Source organism: Capra hircus, chromosome 3 (genome assembly GCF_001704415.2).
Source record: "Capra hircus breed San Clemente chromosome 3, ASM170441v1, whole genome shotgun sequence".
NCBI lineage: Eukaryota > Metazoa > Chordata > Mammalia > Artiodactyla > Bovidae > Capra > Capra hircus.
Window position 1 is genome coordinate 78,175,737 of NC_030810.1, and position 21,337 is coordinate 78,197,073.

At 35.9% G+C, this 21,337-nt stretch overlaps 1 protein-coding gene across 1 annotated transcript in view; it reads left to right on the top strand.

The window, feature by feature from the left end:
• The window catches only part of SLC30A7 (solute carrier family 30 member 7), a 98,803-nt gene extending 81,688 nt beyond the window's left edge, over window positions 1-17,115 (top strand). Inside the window, exons 10-11 of the mRNA XM_005678037.3 lie at window positions 2,195-2,344; window positions 10,556-17,115. Of these exons, the coding sequence (XP_005678094.1) occupies window positions 2,195-2,344; window positions 10,556-10,603 (198 nt within the window). The 3' untranslated portion in view covers window positions 10,604-17,115. The remainder of the gene's footprint in view (window positions 1-2,194; window positions 2,345-10,555) is intronic.

Consider the following 21,337-nt stretch of genomic DNA (forward strand, 5'->3'; position numbering starts at 1 on the left):
AAAGTTTTCCCTCTGGGGCTTGACAGGGCTGAGGAGGCTTTATGAAAGAGAACTTCTATTACCTTTTCAATTTTTAATGGTCCTTTCATATTTTCTGGGTTTTTTTTTTTCTTATATTATAGGATTTTCTGTATCTTCTGAAATAATTTCCCAAAATTTATTCATTTTTGTCTAGTTTCTTAAAATTGTGTTTTCTGTTGTTTTTCTAATTTTATTATTTATTTTTTTCCAGGTTTAGTGAGCTAAAATTGATAAATTAAAATTATATATATTTAAAGTGTACAATTTGATGTTTTGATATACATGTACACTGTGAAATGATCATCACAAAAATTGGGAACACTTCACAAATTTGCATGTCATTCTTGGACGAGGGCCAAGTTAATCTCTGTATCATTCTAATTTTAGTATATGTGCTGCCAAAGCAAACACCAAAATTGAGTGTTTATTCATTTTATATACATACATATACTGTTTACTGAGCACTTACTTGCAGGCCAGGCTTAGATGCTTATAGTTTTAGGTGTTCAGGATACAAACATGAAACTCAGAAATAAATCCCTGCTCTTATTGAGCTTGAGTTCTGTCAGAGTAGACAGGCAATAAACAATATAAATAACATAAGTAATGTGGCATGTGTCACTAGCTGCTGCAAAGTAAAACAAAGCAGAGAAATGTAAAAATGAAAACGTTGTTTTATCTAGGATAACAGTAGAAAGGCTTCCTGAGAAGTTGGCGTTTGAGCAAAGGCCCACATAAAGTAGATCAGTCATTATTGTGAAAGGAAGGACACTCCAAGCAAAGGGAATAGCAAACCCTGAGACAGGAGTGTTTCAGACTCTTCACAGAGTGGTGAGAATGCTGCTATAGCTGGGGAAGAGGAAGCAAGCGGGGGAGGAGGAGGAGGAGATCATCTCGTGAATGTGGTACATGACAAGCGGCCACATCACATGGGTCCCTGTGAGTTATTGTGGAAGCATTGGTTTTGATTCAGAGTAAGATGGGAATCTACTGAGGATTTTGAGCAGAATGAAAGCATCTGACTTAAAGCAACAGAATCTCACTTGGGCTCCTATTTTGAGACTAGATGAAGAGGTGCAAGGCTAGCAATACGGAGACCGCTTAATCAAACTAGAATGGCTTTAACTGGACTGATAGCAGTAGAGATGGTGAGAAGTATAGGATTCTACTTGGTTGTGATACATTGTATACTCATATGTTGATGCATTCATATAGTATTCCCTTTTATGGTTATTTAAATTGATTATTGGTAGTTTTCCTTTTTCATTTTGTACTTTGTTTAATTACATATTTATTTATTTTTTTAACTCCATCAGAGTTTGTCTTGTCACTGGTTCTCAACCTCAGGGTGAGGAACACTTACGGAGCCACTGGAAAGACTTAGAGCCATCCCTCCCGTTTTTGGTTGTCACATGAGCTGGGGAAGGGTATATGTTGGCATTTAGTTTCCTGGGTCCTGGGAGTGCAAAGATCCTGTAGTTTCTGACAGTTGTACACAATGAAGACTCATCCTGTCTAAAATATGCCCCCACTGTGTATAAAGCACTGACTCTCTAGCTCACTGATTTTTTCAAAGAAGTAGTGTTTTGACATTGAGAATTCCATCATTTCCACATTTCTGCTTCCCATCCTTTATTTCTTTTCTTTTTATTTCTTAAGTTGACTTTGTTGTTCTTTTCCTAATTTCTTAGCTCATTTGTATTTATGTTTATCCTCTGATTGATATATGGTTGACTCTTGAACAGCACAGGTTTGAACTGCACGTTCTACTTATACACGGAATTTTTTTTTTTTTCAGTAGTAAATACCATGGTACTACATGATCCATGGTTGGTTGTATCCTCAGATTTTTGACTGAGAGGCAGGCTGGCGTCCCTTCCCCTGCACTGTTCTCCAGTCAGCTGTATTTGAGAATGTAAATTTCCCCTAGGCACTCTCTCACCTATGCCCTACAAATTTTGATATGTGTTCATTTATATTTCCTGAACACCTGTCATAATACCAGCACATAGTAAGTACTCAATAGGTATTTGTTAATCAGTCTGAACCCACCCCACCAGCCCACGTTTTTCCTTAGAGGGTAGAATCCATGTTTACTGATGTGTTGTGTAATGATTTAAGTTGTATCCACTTATATTTGATTTCATGTTAATATCTGCTCTTCATATTTTAGGTGCAGCAGTTGCAAGGAGTTTACAGTTTACAAGAACAGCATTTCTGGACCCTATGTTCTGATGTTTATGTTGGGACCTTGAAATTAGTAGTAGCACCTGATGCTGATGCCAGGTGGATTTTAAGCCAAACGCATAACATTTTTACTCAGGTATGATATTTTTACTAACCTCTTTTAAGGGTCTAAGAATTTATTGTATCTACTAGTTTTAAAAATATTTACTATTTAAATATTAAATATATATATATTCTATACTGTGGGGTACATATAAAAGATTCTTTCAATCACAGAGTCAAATTTGGGAGATCCTTGCTTTAGTGAATACTCTTAATGAAGATAGTCCTATTTATTCATCATTGAGCTGATTTGAGCCCCTTTATGAAAAAGTAGATTCTCCCTTACTGTATACTCCTTACAAGACATGTTAAATGCTATCTGAGGCTAGGAATTCTAAGATAGTATTTGGAATAAGAATAATGCCTGGTCAGTCGCTTTAACTTAAAGCAAACTCTCTTAACATTTTTGTCAATAGCAAAGCCACCACTCCTTCTTTGTGATTTAATGACTTAAGATGCTCTTGAGTTTTTCTTAATTCTATATATGGAATCATGAATTAGTCAGTTCATGGCTGCAACCAAATTATATCAGGTAATGTTTATGCCATCATGAGTTGACATAGTAACTGATAAACTAAAAGTGATTACTAGGCTATTCTGAACCTACTGGAAAATAAGCACATCATGTCAAGAATATCTGAGGAGAGAGAGACCACAGATTTTTTTTTTTGGAGGAGTCTGGTTTGCTGGAAATATTTGTCAGAAAATGTAGATGTTGATACTGCTACCAAATTTATCTAACACATAATCTAATGTGGAAACTGATTCCACTGATGCCATAAAAATCTGTGTCTAAAAACTGATCCAAACCTCCTGATGTGATGCAGTGGGAAGTATACATGACCTGTGTGGTACTCTTGTCAGAAACGGTTAATGTAAATCCAGTCACTAGTAAACAACCAGACAAACCTAGCTTGAGGCCTGTTACCCTGGATTCTTAAAAAGTGTCATGAAAGGAATAAAAGGAATTATAGGGGCTTTTTCTAAATTAGAGGAGACTTCACAATTAAAGTGAAGACTTTAAAGTGGAGAAGGAAATGGCAATCCACTCTAGCACTCTTGCCTGGAAAATCCCATGGATGGAGGAGCCTGATAGGCTACAGTCCATGGGGTCGCAAAGAGTCGGACATGACTGAGTGTCGTCACTTTCACTCACTTTCACAATTAAATGCAGTGTGTGGTGCCTGATTGGACCTTAAACTGGGGAGAAACATCACAAAGGAAACTGCTGGATAATCAGAAAATTGAAATATAAATACATAATAGTTCACATAATTGTGTAGGTGTTAAACTTGGGTATGATATGGTATTGTGGCTATAGAAGAATACTCATGTTCTTAGGAGATACATGCCAAAGGCTTTAGTGGCAGAGCATCAGGATGTCTAACTTTTCAGTGCTTCAGCAAAAGTGAAAAGGATTACAAATAAATACACATATAGAAAAAAAAGCAAATATGGCAAAACGTTAGTGATTGGTTTATATAAGTGATGGGCAGATAGGTATTTATTGTGCTCTTCTCTTGTCTTTAAGTCTTTTCAAAATAAAAAGTTAAAAAGTAAAATTTCGGTGGCTCCTCATTTTTACCAGGATAAAGCCCAGACTAGCATGACCCAATTAACTTTTCAGCCTCCCTACTGCTATTATTCACTGCCTGTACGTCATACTCCAGCCCCACTAGACTATCTACTTATCTGTATGAGACAAAAATCCTACTCTAATGTAAAGGTCCAATTCAATTGTTACTTTCTCTCTAAAGCCTCAAAGACCCTCTAAGCCTCATATACAAATGAGAGAAAGAGAGAGGGACAAATGGACAGTTTGAATTCAGTACCTTAGCATAAATTAAATGATCTCTCTTATCTAATAAAAGAGATGTATGGTTATGTTCCTTTGGAATAATTAACGAAATGGTCTTATAACGTAGGCAACAGCAAGACTTATCTGCTGCAAAACAATATACTAGTACCATTTATTTATCCTAGACTTTTAAGAACCAAGTCTTTTCTTAGCAGATGCGGTAAGAAATCTATACTATGATGAGTTTCATAATGCAGCATGTAAAAACCTTCACAGTAAGTCAGAATCCTCACACCTCCTCCCTTTTTCAGGGGCAAAAAGGAGAGCGAGGCTAGCCTTCAGTAGCCTTCAACAACCTTGCTTTCCACTGCCATTTTTAGATCATGATTCTTTCCGTCAGTCTATTGATTTTCTCCTAGTTATACCATGTCCTTCCACCCTCACAGCATGGGCGTCTGTCCAGCTCTGGAATACCTCGTGCTGTCCTAAAACTTTGGCACTTAAATCACAGTTCTCCCTCTGAGAAAGGAGTGTGACTTACAGGTTTAGAGATACACAAGCAGTGGTGTCTGTGCTAAGAACTGCTGAAGTTGTAATTGAAGCATGTGGAGGGAGGTTCTTCTGGTAACCGTAGAAATCTTGGCTTTGAAAATGGCTGAAATTGAAAGTTTACTCAGCTGCTGCTTTGGTTTTGGAAGCTGTATTTTGGTTTTGAAAATTTGCAGCTCTAAAACATATTTAAGCCTTTTTATCAGCTAAGGTCAAACCAACTTGATTTCATTCCTTGCAGAGACCAGGGACTGTCTTAGATTGCAGTGAAAATGGTTCAACACATTTTTCCCAGTGGGGAGAGTAAAGTCACCCTACTCATAACTTTGATTCCACACATTTAATGATTGTAAGTTGATGTGTGATAGTTATTTTGGTTCTGAAATATGTGAAATTGAAGGGTTTTTTTTTCCTTTTCTGCTTATGCCCTCATCATGCATATTCATTATGCTATGAGTATATCCTTGGGCTTGCAGTAACATTTTCAATTTGTGAATTGAAATTTAAGTTTTTTTACATTTTTAAAAAATTTAAATTATATCTTAATCATAGATTTTACTTAGCTTCAGTTTTTAGAAAAAAATCACACTAATGCTTTAAGTACTTTTCTTGTAGAAAGATTTTAAATACTGGTGGCCTTAGTTCCAAAAGACCAAAAGAAGAATTTTCTCAATACCTGGCACTTCTATGATACTTTAATGTATTTTTCTTAGAGCTGATCTTAAATTGATTAAAAAAAATTTTTTTAGGTTGTTCTTGTTAAAATTTGTATGGAGATAACTTTGAGGTTAACATTAAATTTGAAAACTATGGCTTTTTGTTTTGTTTATAAATCTATAAGCTTTGTGACTCTTTGGAACTGTGCATTAAGCATGTCTTTTTATTCTCATTTTCCATAGTTATCATTCAATCATGAATGGTTACAGCAACTGGGTTGCTGTCACAAATGTAGAATAACACAAGAGAATTGTACTGAAGTCTCTTCAGTACTTATATTTCTTTGGGATTATTAGTTAAGTGATAATCCCGTTTTAAACTACAAGGCTTTTGTTAACATTGAAAAAGTCCATTCTCCTCACTGCATGCACTAACTTTTTAAAAATGATATATTTTTGGGGAATTGTTGAACTAGAAAACATTATTTACATTTAGTATTTGAACAGGATGTGGACTTGGGAAACTGGATGAGGAAGGCAGTTTATCGTTTTATGTTTCTTGTTTTGAACTGGCTGATATCATCTGTTAATTTTTTAGACACACTTTTGTTTAGAAATAATGTTAGAAGAAAAATCTAGAATATGCTTGGGCTCATAACCCTTCTCAGCTCCACAAAGCAGAAAAGATGATTTAACTTAATGCATGTTATTTACTTTTCAGTAGAACCTCTATTTTGGTATTTTCCATTTTTTCTTCTCGTCTGGCCTGTTTCTGCCTGTTAAGTCCTAACTCCTCAGCTTCCTGCTTCAGCCTTCTATGCTCTAGTCTCTAGGCTCAAAAGAGAAGTTAACACTGACACCCAGAAGGAAGCTGAAGAGCCTCCTCACTAGCCCAGTTGCGAGTTCCCCAAGATTCAGAATCTCCTGCCTCCACCACTCTCCTGCATGCATAACCCCTTCAGTGTTTCTGACAGCAGACCTCACCCCACCTTGTTGTATCTCCTGGGAGGGGAGAGTAGAAAGGAGGAAAAAGCTATCCAGCCTTCCAGGTGGCGAGCTGTTTTTTCCACCCTTTGCTGTTTGTGGGGGGGTGGTTATCTTTTGTAAGTATTGGTTGTTTTTCATTAATCCACAGGGTTTAAATGCTCATTTGTTGATGGTGGTGGAAATAACAACAGCATCAGCAGCTAGCCTTATTGAGAGCCCTCCACATGCCAAGCACTGTGATAGGTACCTAATGTATTAGTCTATCCTTACAAGACAGGTTGGGTATTAGCCCCAGTTTATAGAAAAAGGAGTCCAGACCCACGTGATTGTTCATGACTTGTAATTTCATCATATTCAGTCACTATTTCATGAATTCTTAGATGATTTTGTTTTCACATGAAAGACTAAGGCAGTTTTTTAAAAATTCATTTTTATAGGGTAAAGATTAATATAATACATTCAGTCAAAAACTAAAGTAGAAAGTTTCTGTAGTTTTTGAGAATTGAGCGAGAAGTACAAACAATCAGTAATTTTCTGTAGCCATAGTCTTATTTATTTTTCTAAATTTTTATTGCTGATTTATTTTCCTTGCCACAGCAATGAATATTTATGGCAAATATTCTAAGTCTATGACATCACATTAACAGTTATTTTCTTAGAAGCATAGGTGTCAAAAATAACTGTCTTTCCCATTTTAAAAAGTTTTAACTGATTTTTTTGTTATGGTTTGTACATGATTCTCAGGATATAAGATACAAGTATTCTATGGTTTTCACTTTTTTTGAAGGACAACCCTCAGCAGGCCTCTGAGTGCTAACGTCAATAGTAGAATATTTAAGGGAACCAAGCATCGTTTTGATCTCCTGGAATATTTGTCATGAGAATAAACTGTATAGGAAACCTAGTTTGCGTTCAGAAAGTAGGTGACATACGATAGGAGTCTGAAAATTTCGCTCTTCTCTCTACTTTGAAGGAAATTGAGAAAGGAAAATGGGAACCTGGAAGACTTAAAGCTGTGCCCATCCAGCCAGATGGATGAAACACATCACTTTTCCTGTTAGACACAGCTTTTGTATGAAGCAGTGGGCCCTCAGGGGAAAAATACCAGCTTGAGTAATTAACTCATAATTATGCAAAGATCAATTTACCTAGCCTCTTTGTTTCCCCCCCCCCTTTTTTTTTATTGCCTTGGGCTACCTCATTTCTTATTACCATCTTCACTGTATTTGGGCCAGGATTTAGGAAAGTGGCAGGGATAATAATGGGAGACCAACTTATTTTGTCCATTTAACTTTCATTAACAAGTTTGTTGAAAAGAAATTAAGTCAGTTTATTTGGGCAATAAAGAGTTAGACACGACTTGACCACTGAAAAACAACTTGAGGTTAGATATAAAAGAAATTTGCAAAAAGGGTTTCCTAAGTATAGTTATTTGGGGTCCATGTGGGTTGAGTAAATCAAATATAATCAATCATAAGTTTTTTATAGCATGTAGAATTGTTCTCATATATTCACACATGATTGTTACAGTAGTGCCTGTTACGTAATAAGGATTTATTAAATGTCAAATACTGGATGAATATACAACAGTTTTGTGAGATAGGTAGGATTGATATTTATCCACAATTCTACAATTAGAAAAACTGAGATTCTGTTTCAGTTTTTAGCTTAAAATCATAAGATATTAAGTTCTATCTTTTTTCTGCCACAGACCTCTTTAAGGTACGTGCTATTAAATGCATTTTCAGAGAACTTTAACTTCACGACAGCAAGGATTTTTTTTTTTCCTTTTTAATGAGACAAAAAAGCTAACATGTTTTCTGTGCTAGAAAGGCACTAGGGTCTTATCAGGCTTTTTATTTCATTAGAGCAGCTCCTGCCTCTTCGGGCATTCATAGTGTTGGGCAGAGCCCTCCAGCTTGAATGCTTAGAGGGAAAGAAAGCCATGCTGGAAGCAATGCTTTGAGGAGCCCAGAAATTCCTATGAAAACGTAGCATTATTATAGTATCCCCCCACTCTGGATTTTCCTTTCTTTTGAATGTTCTAATTTACTTTTCATTCTGTGTTACTGACAGAGTGCTTATTGTAACTGATTGTATGCTTAAATGTTTTTCAAGTTGTTTATTTGAAAGAAGGAAATTAGTAGAATTTCAGTTCATCCAACAAATGTTTGTTAATCACTTACTGTGTGATGGGCACTACTTGAGGTTCTGGGAGTCAGCAGTGAAAACATAGACAGTCTTTTTATTTCAGAGAGAGTCCATTATCAATGGAGGGTGATAATAAACAGTATCACAGCAAAGAAGTTTTATGATATATTAGAAAGTGATAAGTGTTTGAGATAAGGAGAGCAGAGTAGGGAGACCAGAGGTGCTGAAGCATTTACCATTTCTTGCACCAAGCTTTTTTTTGTTGTTTTCTTTATGGATGGATAGATGTATAGATAGATGATATCTATCTCATCATCTCATCTGACATACTATATATACTTGATTATTTATCATCTCCCTCTCCTTCCTAGTTCCCAATAGCTTATAAACTCTATGAACACAAGGTATTTTATACCTGTTTTGTTGGCTATTGTATTCCCAGGGGACAGAACAGTACCAGGAATCTAAGAGATGCACCAAACGTATTTGTTGGATGAATGAATTGACTGCACTTGGTATGGGGTGGTCAGGGCGAGCCTTTCTGACATCTGAGTAGAGATGTGATGAGAGGGAATATGTCACGTGGCAGTCTTGAGGACCATTGTTCCAGGCAGAAGGGCCAGTTGTGGCTGGAACAGAGTGACCAGAGGGAGAGGAATACAAAATAAAACAAGAGAGGGAATCAGGGACCAGATCATGGGAGAGCTTTAAAGGCCACTGTAAGGACTCAGACCAAAGGACTAAGGGAGATTAAACTGTTGTTGGGTTTGAGTGATAGAGTGACAGCGCCATGGTTGCTCTGCTGGAAACAGACCAAAGGAGTGCAAAAGTAAAAGGGTGAAAACTAGTTCACAGGCCATTACAGAATACAGGTAAGAGATGATAGTGACTCAGGCCAGGGGACAGCAGTGGAGGTGCCGTACAGTGATCAAACTCTAGAGTTTCATCATTTTGCAGGTAAGGCAAACAGGTTTTGCTAATAATGGGTTGGGAGTGAGAGAAAGAAAGGCGGTTGCAACGTTGAGGGAGGAATTGAGCTGGAGAAGATACCTGATCAGCAGGTTTGAGGGGAGGAGATAGTGATCAGCTTAGCTGTGTTTCGGTGCTTTCAGACATTCTTAAGTAGAACTGTCAAGTAGATGGTAGGTAGATTTCAGCCTACAAAAAGTGTGAGAATGTTAGATGGTACTGAAAGTCTGAATATTGGGTAAGACCATCTAGAGGGAAGTACCAAAAAAGAAGGGATCTGAGGATTGAGTCTTTGGGTATTTGAGTGTTTAGTGTTCAGACAGGAGGCAGAACCCGCAAAGGAGACTGAGAAAGAATGATAAGTGAGGTAAAAGGGCAACCAGTGAGTATTCTGTGGAAGCTAAGAGTGGGAAAAGTGTTTTAGCAGGAGGAACTGATCCCCTGTATAGACCAGTTACTAAGATGAGGACTGAGAATTGAGCACTGGTCTGAGCAATTTAGAGGAAGTGGTTGGCAGCAAAAGTTTGGTTGAAACGGGTTCAAGAGAGGATAGAGTAAAGGAATTGTAGACAGGAAATATAGAAAAATTGATACAGAAGAGATGGGGGCAATTTTGAGAGCAGTGTCCTTGAATAGCAAGTTTGTATCCAAAATTGAAGGGAATTGTAATGGATGTGTAATGGAATCAATAACTAATAGATGGTTTTACTTATTTCAGTGTTTACAAATCACTTATCATAGGAAGATATAGATGGCATTGACTTCTGATTTTAATAGCCAACTCGTCAATCACTGTGGTGTTCTCTCTAGGAGAATACAGGTAGATGGGTAACCTCATTTTTCTAAAATTCACTTGGGCAAGGCATGTAATTAGTAGCACAGCTTTCTTTTGTAGAGCTATATGGAGAATATTTTTGTTTGTTTTTATAACTTATTAACATACTTGTTTCTAAAATAAAATTATTGGCACTTTATGATGAAAAATGGGGAATTCTTTCCCAAAGACAGAAGAGAAAAATAATTCTTCCCTTTTTCAAAAAGAAAGAAAAAAAAAGTTTCCTACTAGTTTTCAGAAATATATAGTCTGTTATAATTTGTTTAATGTTCTCATTTTTTTTTTTTTTTAACTTTTCAGGCCGGAGTGAGACAGCTTTATGTACAGATTGACTTTGCGGCCATGTAATGAGTGAAAAGAAACCATGCTTTTTGGGGGGACCTAATTTTTCTGGTACTGTACAATCCTAAACATTGTACCTAGCTTTCTAAAAAGAGAAATCGTCACTACAACTCCCCAGCGCCAAGTAGACCAGGTAGAGTCCATCGTTCGTGCTCTGCCGGGAGTTTACAACTAAGGGGTCAGAAGTAAGAGGATCTCCCCTGGACTTCCGGCCTTGTCTTTGTGCTCTTCTCACCAAACCATTTTGATTTCTGAGGTTTCTAGTTTTGTTCCAGGGTATTGTTTTCTCGGTATTGTTTCCTTTTTTTTTTTTTTTCATTTCAAATGCCCTCACTCCCACCCCTCATGCTAGCCAGTAAGAAATTCAGACTGTGGGTCTCTAATCATCTGGAATGTCTTCACTGAAGCTGCTGGAAACCACTGCTTTCATTCCCACAAAACCAGTGTTATTTTAAAAAAGGAAAAAAAAAATAAGAAATGGAAATCTGTTTTATATGTAATGTCACAGTAGTTGACGTTTTTCAATATAATCATATGTTTGTGAAATTGTTTGTACCTTGCAAACTTATGAACCAAACCATATTGGGTTTTCAAAGTGCCTTTGTATCAGAAAATGTATTTGCCAGCATAGAAATGTTCCATCAAAGGTCATGTATATGTTTGTTTTTTTTTAAATGGGTATTCTGTATTCTGTACAAAATAAGACTCTTATTAGTAACATCTACAGATGTCTTTTTGTGTACTTCAAGCATAGGTTTAGATACAGAAAAATTTGCCTTTTATTGCTCTCTCGTCAAAAAATAAAAGGTGTTATTTTGCTTTTTAAATCAAATTCAGTTATTATATTAAATTATTTTGTGGACTGTGTTTTCAAAACTTTGCAGATGCTTCTGTTATACAGACAGGTATTTTGACTTACCACATCTGCTAAATTTCAAATTTCTAAAAAGCTACTGTGTCTATGATAAACTTTCCTGTATCTCTTTGCTGTTTTTAAAGATTCTCTTAATGAAAGGGAAAAGCACATAGAGTGAAAGCAGAAAAGGTTGTGACAATGTTATTTTGCTTTTTCGTTCTTCAAATGCTAAGTCCTATAATTGTTTTCCTATGCAAGCATTGCAAAAATACAATTGCTTTCAGGAATCCTAAAGCGGCATTTTACTGAGTTTGAAGCATTGAAGTTATGAAGTAAATGTGGTAATATAGAACTCCTAACACAAGTATCTTGGAAGTTCATAAATAAGTTGATTTCTAGGTTCTTGTTTATTTGAAAAATAAAATTGCAATTTGAGATAAGTGCTTGAACACTCTACTTAAATATTCTCTGTTTTATGAAGAAATTGATCTGCATAGATATTTTCCACTGTACTTCATTTTCTCATAATGTACATTCCCTTTTAACTGAAAGGGAAAAGTTTAAAAATATTTTAATTTTCTTGGGGGGGAACCCTGCAGGATGGAAATGAATGTTTAGAATGAAGATAAGTAATAAGCACTTTTTCACTGATGTGGCAGAAATCACTGTTGGTTTTGTCTTAAGTTTCAGAGTACCTATTGCTCTATTTCTGACCTACAATTTTTGAAATATACTGTAAACTACAGACTGCTTTCTTTATGCTTTTCTAAACCACTGAAGATTGCCATGAACTATCGATATTCTCCTTTATCTGCAGATTATGTAGTATTTTCAAAGTATTTTTACATATTGCCAGGCAGTTCTGAAGCTAAAAATTCCTGTCAACAGAATGCTTTTAACTGAAACAATTGTTAAGATGTTTCAAGAGGGATATATTAAAGGAAATGTCCTGATAACAGTACTACTTTTTCACTGTAAGTATAAGTAGTCACTGGGAAGTTTGCATCCACTGCCAAGCCTGAGATATTCTTTAGGTTTTGGCATATTGTGGAAACTGACAGATTTGCATGAAGGCAGGGACTTTGATGTGTGCCTTTAAAAACTAATTATGTGAAACTGTACTGATACTTTGCATACAGAGGTAATATTTGCATTGGCCTATAAAGTTTACCAGTGCACACTGAAGATCCACTTCTGCCTTTCACTGAGTCCTCCATTCCAAGTGAAGTTTTCTGTCAAAATATGCATCACTTTAACTTTTACACTCAGTACACAAGTGCATGAGTGTGGTTTTTTAGGACATTTGACCAGGATGAAACTCTTTATTTTGCACCTGTTATAAGAGATCTCCAATTCATATCATTTAGCAGATTGGCATTAACATTTATGATTTAATTAAATGTTCTTAAACCTGTGTGTACAACAGGAAAACAATTTTTTTTTCTTACTCTTAGGAAATACTTTTGTCTTCTCAGTGTTCTAACACAGATGTATTGCTAAAGTAGATAATTTCACTGAGAAATATTATTTGACTATTCTTATAAAATACATTTAGAATGTCCCTATTGGGGATTCTAATGTTGGGCTAATCTGGGGGGAAAAAATCTGAGATATAATTTTGCTAATATTTTAAGAACCAAAATATACTCTGGAGAACAAATTTGTATTGCTCAGGGAATGTTTACCTTGCCAAGTAAACTTCCCCAAATAGAAATATACCTAGACTAGTATTGTGTTTTTACATCTAAGAATATATTGATCGAGATGAAGGGCTTAACCTATTCACAGCTCCTGTATTTTGCTGGCTCCTTGTGTGCTTTGTTGAATGACAGTATCTAGTTTATCTGTAGCTCAGTGTTCCTCATACATCCCACAGCCTCTTCTGCAGAGACATGAGGAAGTGGAAACAGATGTAACTGGCATTTCTCGTAAACCTAGAATGCTCCAGCATTCTTCAAAGCCTGTTTGTATACACCAGTAGCCAAAATACTGTGACTTTTGTGCACCTTTGTTAAACAGCCAAATCACTGACTCCTGATGCAGTTGATCAGAGTTCTATAATTTTTTTTAGCCTCCTACAGAATAATCAGTTTAATAGATATTATTAATATGGTAGCATCCTCATATAATTCTGGGGCTTAAGAATAAAAATAATTCATCGCTGAACATAGAATTTTAGAATTTTACATACAAGGAGACTGTCCGTAGAAGCAGTCTTGTTCTACCTCTCATTTTACAGATGAGAAAACTGAAGCCCAGAAATGCTGTCATTTGCTCAAGGTCACAGAAATAATTACAGTGGCAAAGTCAAGACCAGAATCTAGGATTTTCTGACTCCAAGTCAAGAGTTCTTTCTACTCTTCTGTGCTGTGTCTCCAGTCTAATAATACTTGCTTTTATGTAAATGTGATGAAGAAGCATTTTTAAATAAAAGACATCTGACCTCCATTTTTGGTACATTAAGGCACTTTATAAATGGAGTTTTACTGTCTTATTTTTCATAGCTAATTATGAGGTTTAGAATATTATTTCCATAGTATTCTTTGTGAAAGATATAATTAATTTTTTACTCTTTTTTACTTTTCTACTCTTGTGTAACCAGTTCCTGATTTTTTTTTTTTAAATAGTGACATCTCTCCATTGGATACTTTTAACTTGTGAGTAAATTTTTCTGTTTATTGCTCAAGACTAAATCCAATTTAAGGCCTGCTTAGTTTATTTTGTTTATGTTCTGTGAATTGATACTTTTTAGAAACCAGGCTAATTCACAGATCATATCATTTCATTCTTATTACTTTAAATTTTCAGCCACTGGAGGGATCTTGAATTCTTAACATTATTCTCAGAGCCACACAAAATTGGGCATTAAATGTTGTATAGAACAAACCAAAAATTTTAACAGGGTAGAATTTTGAAGTCTTATAGAGAATCCCAAATGCTACATTGCAACATTCAACTCTTCATTAAAAGCATTACCTTGGAAAGTTAAACTTTGTTTTTCTTTTTGTCACTGTCTTCAAAACAAATTATTTTTTAATTCACAAGAACTTTGGCCCCCCAAAAAGGAAATGATTATATTCTTCAAAGAACATTCCATAAAAGTTTTATTCAGAGAAGACTGTTTGAAGACATGATCCCCAAAAGTCTTCATGGTGTAGATCTCTACCACAGAATCAAGACAATGAAAAAGTATGTCAAAAAAGTATTTGCAGATAAGTATAGTTTTATTTACTATAAATCAATGTGTCTTTGATGAAGGTGTCTTTGGTTTATGTTTCACCATTTCATAACTACAAATTATACAGAAAGAACACCCTTTTATTAAGTATTTATGTATCAGGCTCTTTGTATGGCCTTTTTCATGTTATCACATGTAAAATCCTTATATTTGCATTAAAAAAAAAAGAATGTGGCATGATTTTGATTGATAGATCTTTTTCAAATGTATTTTATCTTCTGATTCTCCTAATATGCTTATGAGGAAGAAATTCATAACTCCATTTTACAGATGAGGATGCTGTTTTGAGAGCATGTAAATGAACTGACTGGGGAATGGCCAGTAGTAGAGCACTGATTCTAGATCGAGTACTTTTTGGTGACAACTACTCTGGTTTTTGTATGTCATCCTATAGTGATTTAAAGATCCAGGAAGTTATATTAGGCTTAAATATACTCTCCTATAAAATTATGAGGCTTCCCAGGTGGCTCAGTGGTAAAAAATCCTCCTGCCAAGCAGGAGACGCAGGTTTGATCCCTGGGGAAGGAAATGGCAACCCACTCCAGCATTTTTGCCTGGGAAATCGCATGGACAGAGGAACCTGGTGGGCTACAGTCCATGGGGCCACAAAGAGTTGGACACGACTGAGCGACTAAGCACAGCACATACGTTTGTTTAGACTCATTCCTTCTTTGGATCCTCTCCTGCGCTTACTACCTTACTAACTTAAACTCTGCAGACTAAAATGAACACTCAGAGGTCCTTTAAGCACTTTTAAGACCATTTTTTGGAAAAATGTAAAATGTTTTCTTGATACAGAGTTAACTGCTTAAAAGGGACTGACTCAAGTGTCAGCGCCAGTGTGAGTGAAGAGAAACACTTCCTGGCCAAGAGACGTTAAATTAATTGGTAGGAAGTTGTCTTCTAAGAAGTACAGATGATTTTGCACTGCATGAGAGGGATGTGTACAATTTGATTTACATTACATTTTATAGACTTTATAGCTCTTCAAAAGGAAGAAATATATTTCATAATTAGTATTAATCTATGCTTAAACTTAATATTTAACTGAACTCTTCCCATAGGTTTGAAAATTTTAATATTTGTAACTTTGATTATGGTGGAAAGTCTGTAAGAAAAGAATGTCTTTGTCTCATACATCCTATTATCACCAAATTTAGCATGAATTTACACTTACATGCTCAGTAAATGTTTGGTTAACCAGTGAGTAACTATTGTAGTCAGCAGTGGATACACAGGTAAGGAAAACCAGTAATTTACTGTTTATTACAGAAGACCTCTTAACCTTTTTTTGGCATTTTTGCACAGATAAGTGACTTTATATTCACTATGGCCTTTTTTTTTTTAAAAGTCACCCTGTAAGCTACTCCTTCATTTTAATACAGGAACAGTGGAAATACAGAGATGTTTTCCATTTTGCAAGCTGTGTTAGGACAGCAGTTTGGTAGAACTGGGACAGTGGAACCTGGATCACCTGAATTTTTATATTTTGTGTATTTTGAATGAGAAACCACAGTCTCTCTTTTTATAGGAAATTGCAATATTCCTTTTATCCAATACTTTAAGGGCCTGTGTATAACATTCTATTTCATTTATCCCAGATGCATTTTCATCCAAAACTCTTTCAAAGGTCTATCTTCAAAGTGCTTCTATAAAAGCAACACTACATGTATTCATTAAGTGATTTAAATATTCCTAAGGTAGTTTATATCTTCTTTTTCCCCTCTAAATACTAAATTTTAGTAGAGCTTCTATTTCTTATTTTCTGTCTCTTTTCATTACTGTTGCCAGCGTAAAACTTCTCTTAAAAATCTTTGTTTTGAATGTTAGTATTTGAATTTTATGTATCATATGTCAATTAGACTCAGTATTCTGTTTTGAACTGACATATCCTGTCAAGAGCTTGTCGTGTAGTCTCATCGCTTCCTCTAACAGCAGCAAATTTAGTGACATATCTGCCCAAGTGATATTTGCCCCAACATTTGTGAGACTGATCAACAAACAGAATGAGTCTTCTGTATCAGAAATACTGTGAATGAAAAGCTGCCAAATCCCTTCTTGGTATATTTTAAATATCCCTACAACACTTTACCTCCCTGTCTTTAATGGTTTAAACATATGGCCAGGTTTGATTTGGGTTTGATTCCTTCGGTGAAGAGTACATCATCAAAACATTTCTAAATAAACATTTGAGTACAAGGCTAGGTTGGAATGTCAACGACTATATTGTAATTTGGTTTGAATATACTAGAGTGAGCAATTATGATTTGCGTAAGAACAACATAACAAATTCCAAATGTGTATTTCACTTTTTTCTACTTGAAGACATTCATGTATTTTGTTTAACCTCAGATATATTTAAAAAGAATAATAAATGATTGTTATCAAAATTCTTCCAATAAAATTTCTGTTAAAAAGTCTTTACCTGAATTGTCTATTCGTTTGATGAAGCTCCAATACTTTGGCCACCTGATGTGGAGTTGACTCATTGGAAAAGACCCTGATGCTGGGAAAGATTGAGGGCAGGAGGAGAAGGGGGCAGCAGAGGATGACATGATTGCATGGCAGCATCAACTCAACGGACATGAGTTCGAGGAAACTGAGAGATGAAGGACAGGGAAGCCTGGTGTGCTGCAGTCCAAGGGGTTGCAAAGGGTTGGACACAACTGAGTGACTGAACAACAACAACAACCTGAACTGTCTGTTAGTTTGATTAGCTGAAAAGACCACTGTGAATTTAAGTCACTGGAACAGATTCTGGAGGACTTAGGGAATGTAAGGGAAAGAATGATTCTCAGGGCCCAGGAACAGCAAATCTGATCAGGAGAGAAGAGATAGCAGAAGACTTGGAAATGTCTCGACACTGAAGATCCTCATTGTAAATCCTCCTACTGATTATTTTACCTCATAAACAAATCTCAAAGTATCTCCAGATATTTAACTTCAAATTATTTTCTCACCTTGTTCTTTATCATCTCAGCCTACAGGAAATGAAGACCAAAAACATCTGACCATTATCCTTACAAAGTTTTCCCTCTAATCAGAAGAAATTCTTTTTTAAAATAACTTCTTCGCAAAACCCCAGATCCCACTCATCCCATCTTCTCAAACATACTCTTATCAAAGCAGTCTCTTCCTTACCATCAACCTGTGCTATACAGTGAGGGCTTTATCCTCAGTGTGTGTTGTCAAGTATCTCATGTGTGTCTACATGCACTTCTGCTTGCTCTCTAACCATTTCTGTAGTGCTTAGTAATACGGCTTCACTCCTCCCTAGTTTGTAGAGTTAATCAAAAGCCATCAATGGCTGGCTTCTTGCCACGCCATGGCAGAACTAACAGCATCTCTAATTTTACTTTTCCCACTCAAATCTGTTCAGCTACCCTTTCTGTTCAGAATTCCTTAAAGAATTCTTAGAAATCTAAATATTGCCTTTGCCACCTCCCATTTCCTGAATCCCCTATCAAAAATTCCTCCTCATTTATTGGAAATCTTTTAAACTCACCTTTCCATTCCCACTGCCTTGTCTAGTACTTCATAGTACTTCATTGCTGTGTGCAGAGTCACAATGTGGTATTGTCTGACTTCTCCTATTCAGTGTCCGACTCTAGCCACCTCCATTTCAGCACACATGCACAAACACCCTCAACACACCACAAAAACAATTCTGGCCTTAGCCAGGAAGTACAAGGAATTTCTGCTGAATCAGACTCCTATCTAAGTTCTTTTCAAACACTTCCCCTATCCTGGTTTCCTGACTACCTTCTGCTGGCCATTTTGCATAGTGGACTTTGACCTCCAAGAGCTGAAGCAACCTGCCAGGGATCCCTGTCCTGCCTTTCCTGTGCTCTCTGGAATCAGCCTCTAGCCTAAGGGAAGTCTACAGTGGTCTGCCAACAGCCCATTAGAGCAGCCCTTTCTGTTTACCTACATGTTTAGGCAAATTATTTACTATAACAGTTCATTACCCAATCTTTGAGTTTTTGCTTCCTTCCCCCAGAAGCCAACTTGTGTTATACTAATGAAGTAAGCTACCCAGTTTCCACTTTTAATTCCTTCAACTCGGGAATCTTGAGTGACTCTCTTAAATGCTCATCAAATACAAATTCCTGTGAATAATTTCAGCAACTTGTAATGCTTTTCTTTCCCTCCTTATTCAACCTCATTACTCATGATATGGAATAAGCAAACTTTGTATTACTCTAGACCATAGAAACAGCAAAGAAAGGGAGAAGCAAGCAAGTTTAACAGATTAGACAGAACGACAGTAATTTACTATTTTTCATTCTGCATGAAAAAGAGAAAAAGACACCATTTTAATAGGATTCTAGCTCATTCAAATACTCTGTCAGCTCATCCTGCTCTACTTCTATACTTCAAAGATGATTTACCATGAAGTTCAGGCTTTAATAAAGTCCTATAACCAACAGGAGTAATAATAGTATGACAATACTCATCTGGCACAGTTTAAACAATCAAAATTTATTGAAAAAATTGATGAATTATGCTTTTAATATGAAGTTTAACACCTCTTTGAAAAATAGTTCTATATGGATTGGCAAAGTGAACTGTATTCTTTGTAGGGCAGTCACTGCTAAAGCCAGAAGAAAAACAAAATAATATGAAAACAAAAGCGTTCCCCAAAATATTTCCTGACTTTAGGAAAGTCAGGAAAACATAGGTACAGTTTCAGTGCAATTAGAACCCTGCCATTTGACCCAGACTTTTGAAAACATTGCAACTGCTTCTAAAACTATAATAATAAGATCTGTCTGATTAGCTATTAGGGTGTTTTTTCACTCTAAGCATTGTTAGATCAGATTGTTGTTCAAGTTCACAGGGGTTATCTGTCCTGTATGTGCATCATACTACTTCCCCTTAAGCAATACTTTGTACACAGTTCATATTGATTTCCTCAGAGCTTCAAAACAAGACAAAGTCACTACATTTGTAGTTAACTCAGAGCAAATAGTTCCCTTTGGCTTCCAAAGACAATCTGGTAGTGGTGGCCACCAACTAAGGAAACCCACAAGAACGATAACAGAGAAGAATTTTTCTGTTTGATAGAGTTATGATTTCAAAAGGGTAGTGTATACCCCTGTTGCTTTTTCCCCTGTCCACCTCTGCACATGGGTCAGAATGTAAGCCCAATCATGAAAGAGTCACAGAGCAACAGAATAAACAGAACTCCAAGTTTCTGAACAGAGCACCAAAAAAAAAAAAAGAACCTAGGGAACCAGGAAGTAGTCAGATCATGGAGAGGAGCTCAGGAAACCAAACTGGAAAAGTCCATTATCAACCCCAAGTTTCACACTCAAGTCAGTAAGGCTTGTATCTGATCCTTCCTACCTAGCATACCAAAAGACTAAATTATCCAACTGTCTAGGTCCCAGCCTGGGTCACATAAACTTGAGATAGATCAAAAAAGAACTGCAGTCCTTGAAAACCCAACTGACACTGGAACCTCAGCCCATAGAAGGTGGACTAGTAATTGCATCCTGCACCTAACCAGGCTCACTGCCTGCTAAAACACAAACCACAGAATCTAAACAAGAAACAATCTCATAATATTCAAAATATTCAAGCTATAATCCAAATTGGCAAAGTGCCACAAAAACTTCAACTTCCAGATGAAAAACAATCAACAGATACCAAGGCTGAATGATACCAAAGTTGCAATTATTGGACAAAGACTTTAAAGCAACTATTACAAAAATGCTTGAACAAGCAATCACATCTTGCAACAGAAGTTAAAACAGAAAACTGAAGATATAAAAAGAACCAAATGGAAATTTTAGAACAGTATCCAAAATTAAAATATACAAAATCAAGTCAACAGCAGAATGGAGAAGACAGAGAAGTCAGTGAATTTTAAAATATATCAATAAAAATGATCCATACTAAATAACAGAGAAAATAGATTGGAAAAAAAATAAATAAACAGAGCTCAGAGACCTGTGGGACAATAAGAAATGTCTTAACACTTTTGTTATCAGATGCCCAGAAGGAGAGGACTCTACATACAATGACGAAGCAGAAGTGCTGAAAAAAATATTTGAAGAAACAATGTCCCAAATTTGGTGACATAAACCTAAGATACAGGAAGCTGAGCAAACGCTCAAAGGATAAATGCTAAAATATCCACATGAAAGGCAACATGATCAGATGATTACAATCAAAATTCACAAGCTTTACATAAATGTTAAGTTCATTCTGACATTCATATAAAAAGGCAAAGGAACTAAACTAGATACAATTTTGAAAAAGAGAAAACTAGAGGAATTACACTAGCTGTTTTTAAGATTTACAATAAAGCTAAAGAAATCAAGACAGTGTGCTATCACAGAAAAGAAAGAGACACAGACCGACAGAATAGCAAAGAGTTCAGAAATAGATCCACACAAATACGGTCAACACAACTATGGCAAACTGATTTTGACAACAGTACATTAACAGTTCAATGATGATAGTCTTTTTAAATGGTGTTGAAGCAATTGAATATCTCCATGCAAAAAAAGAAAAAAAAAAAACTTTCATCTAAAACTCACACTTCAGATAAAAATTAACAAAATATACTACAGATAAGTGTAAACTACAAAACTGTAAAAAATTTTAGAAGAAAACATAGGATAAAATCTACACGTCC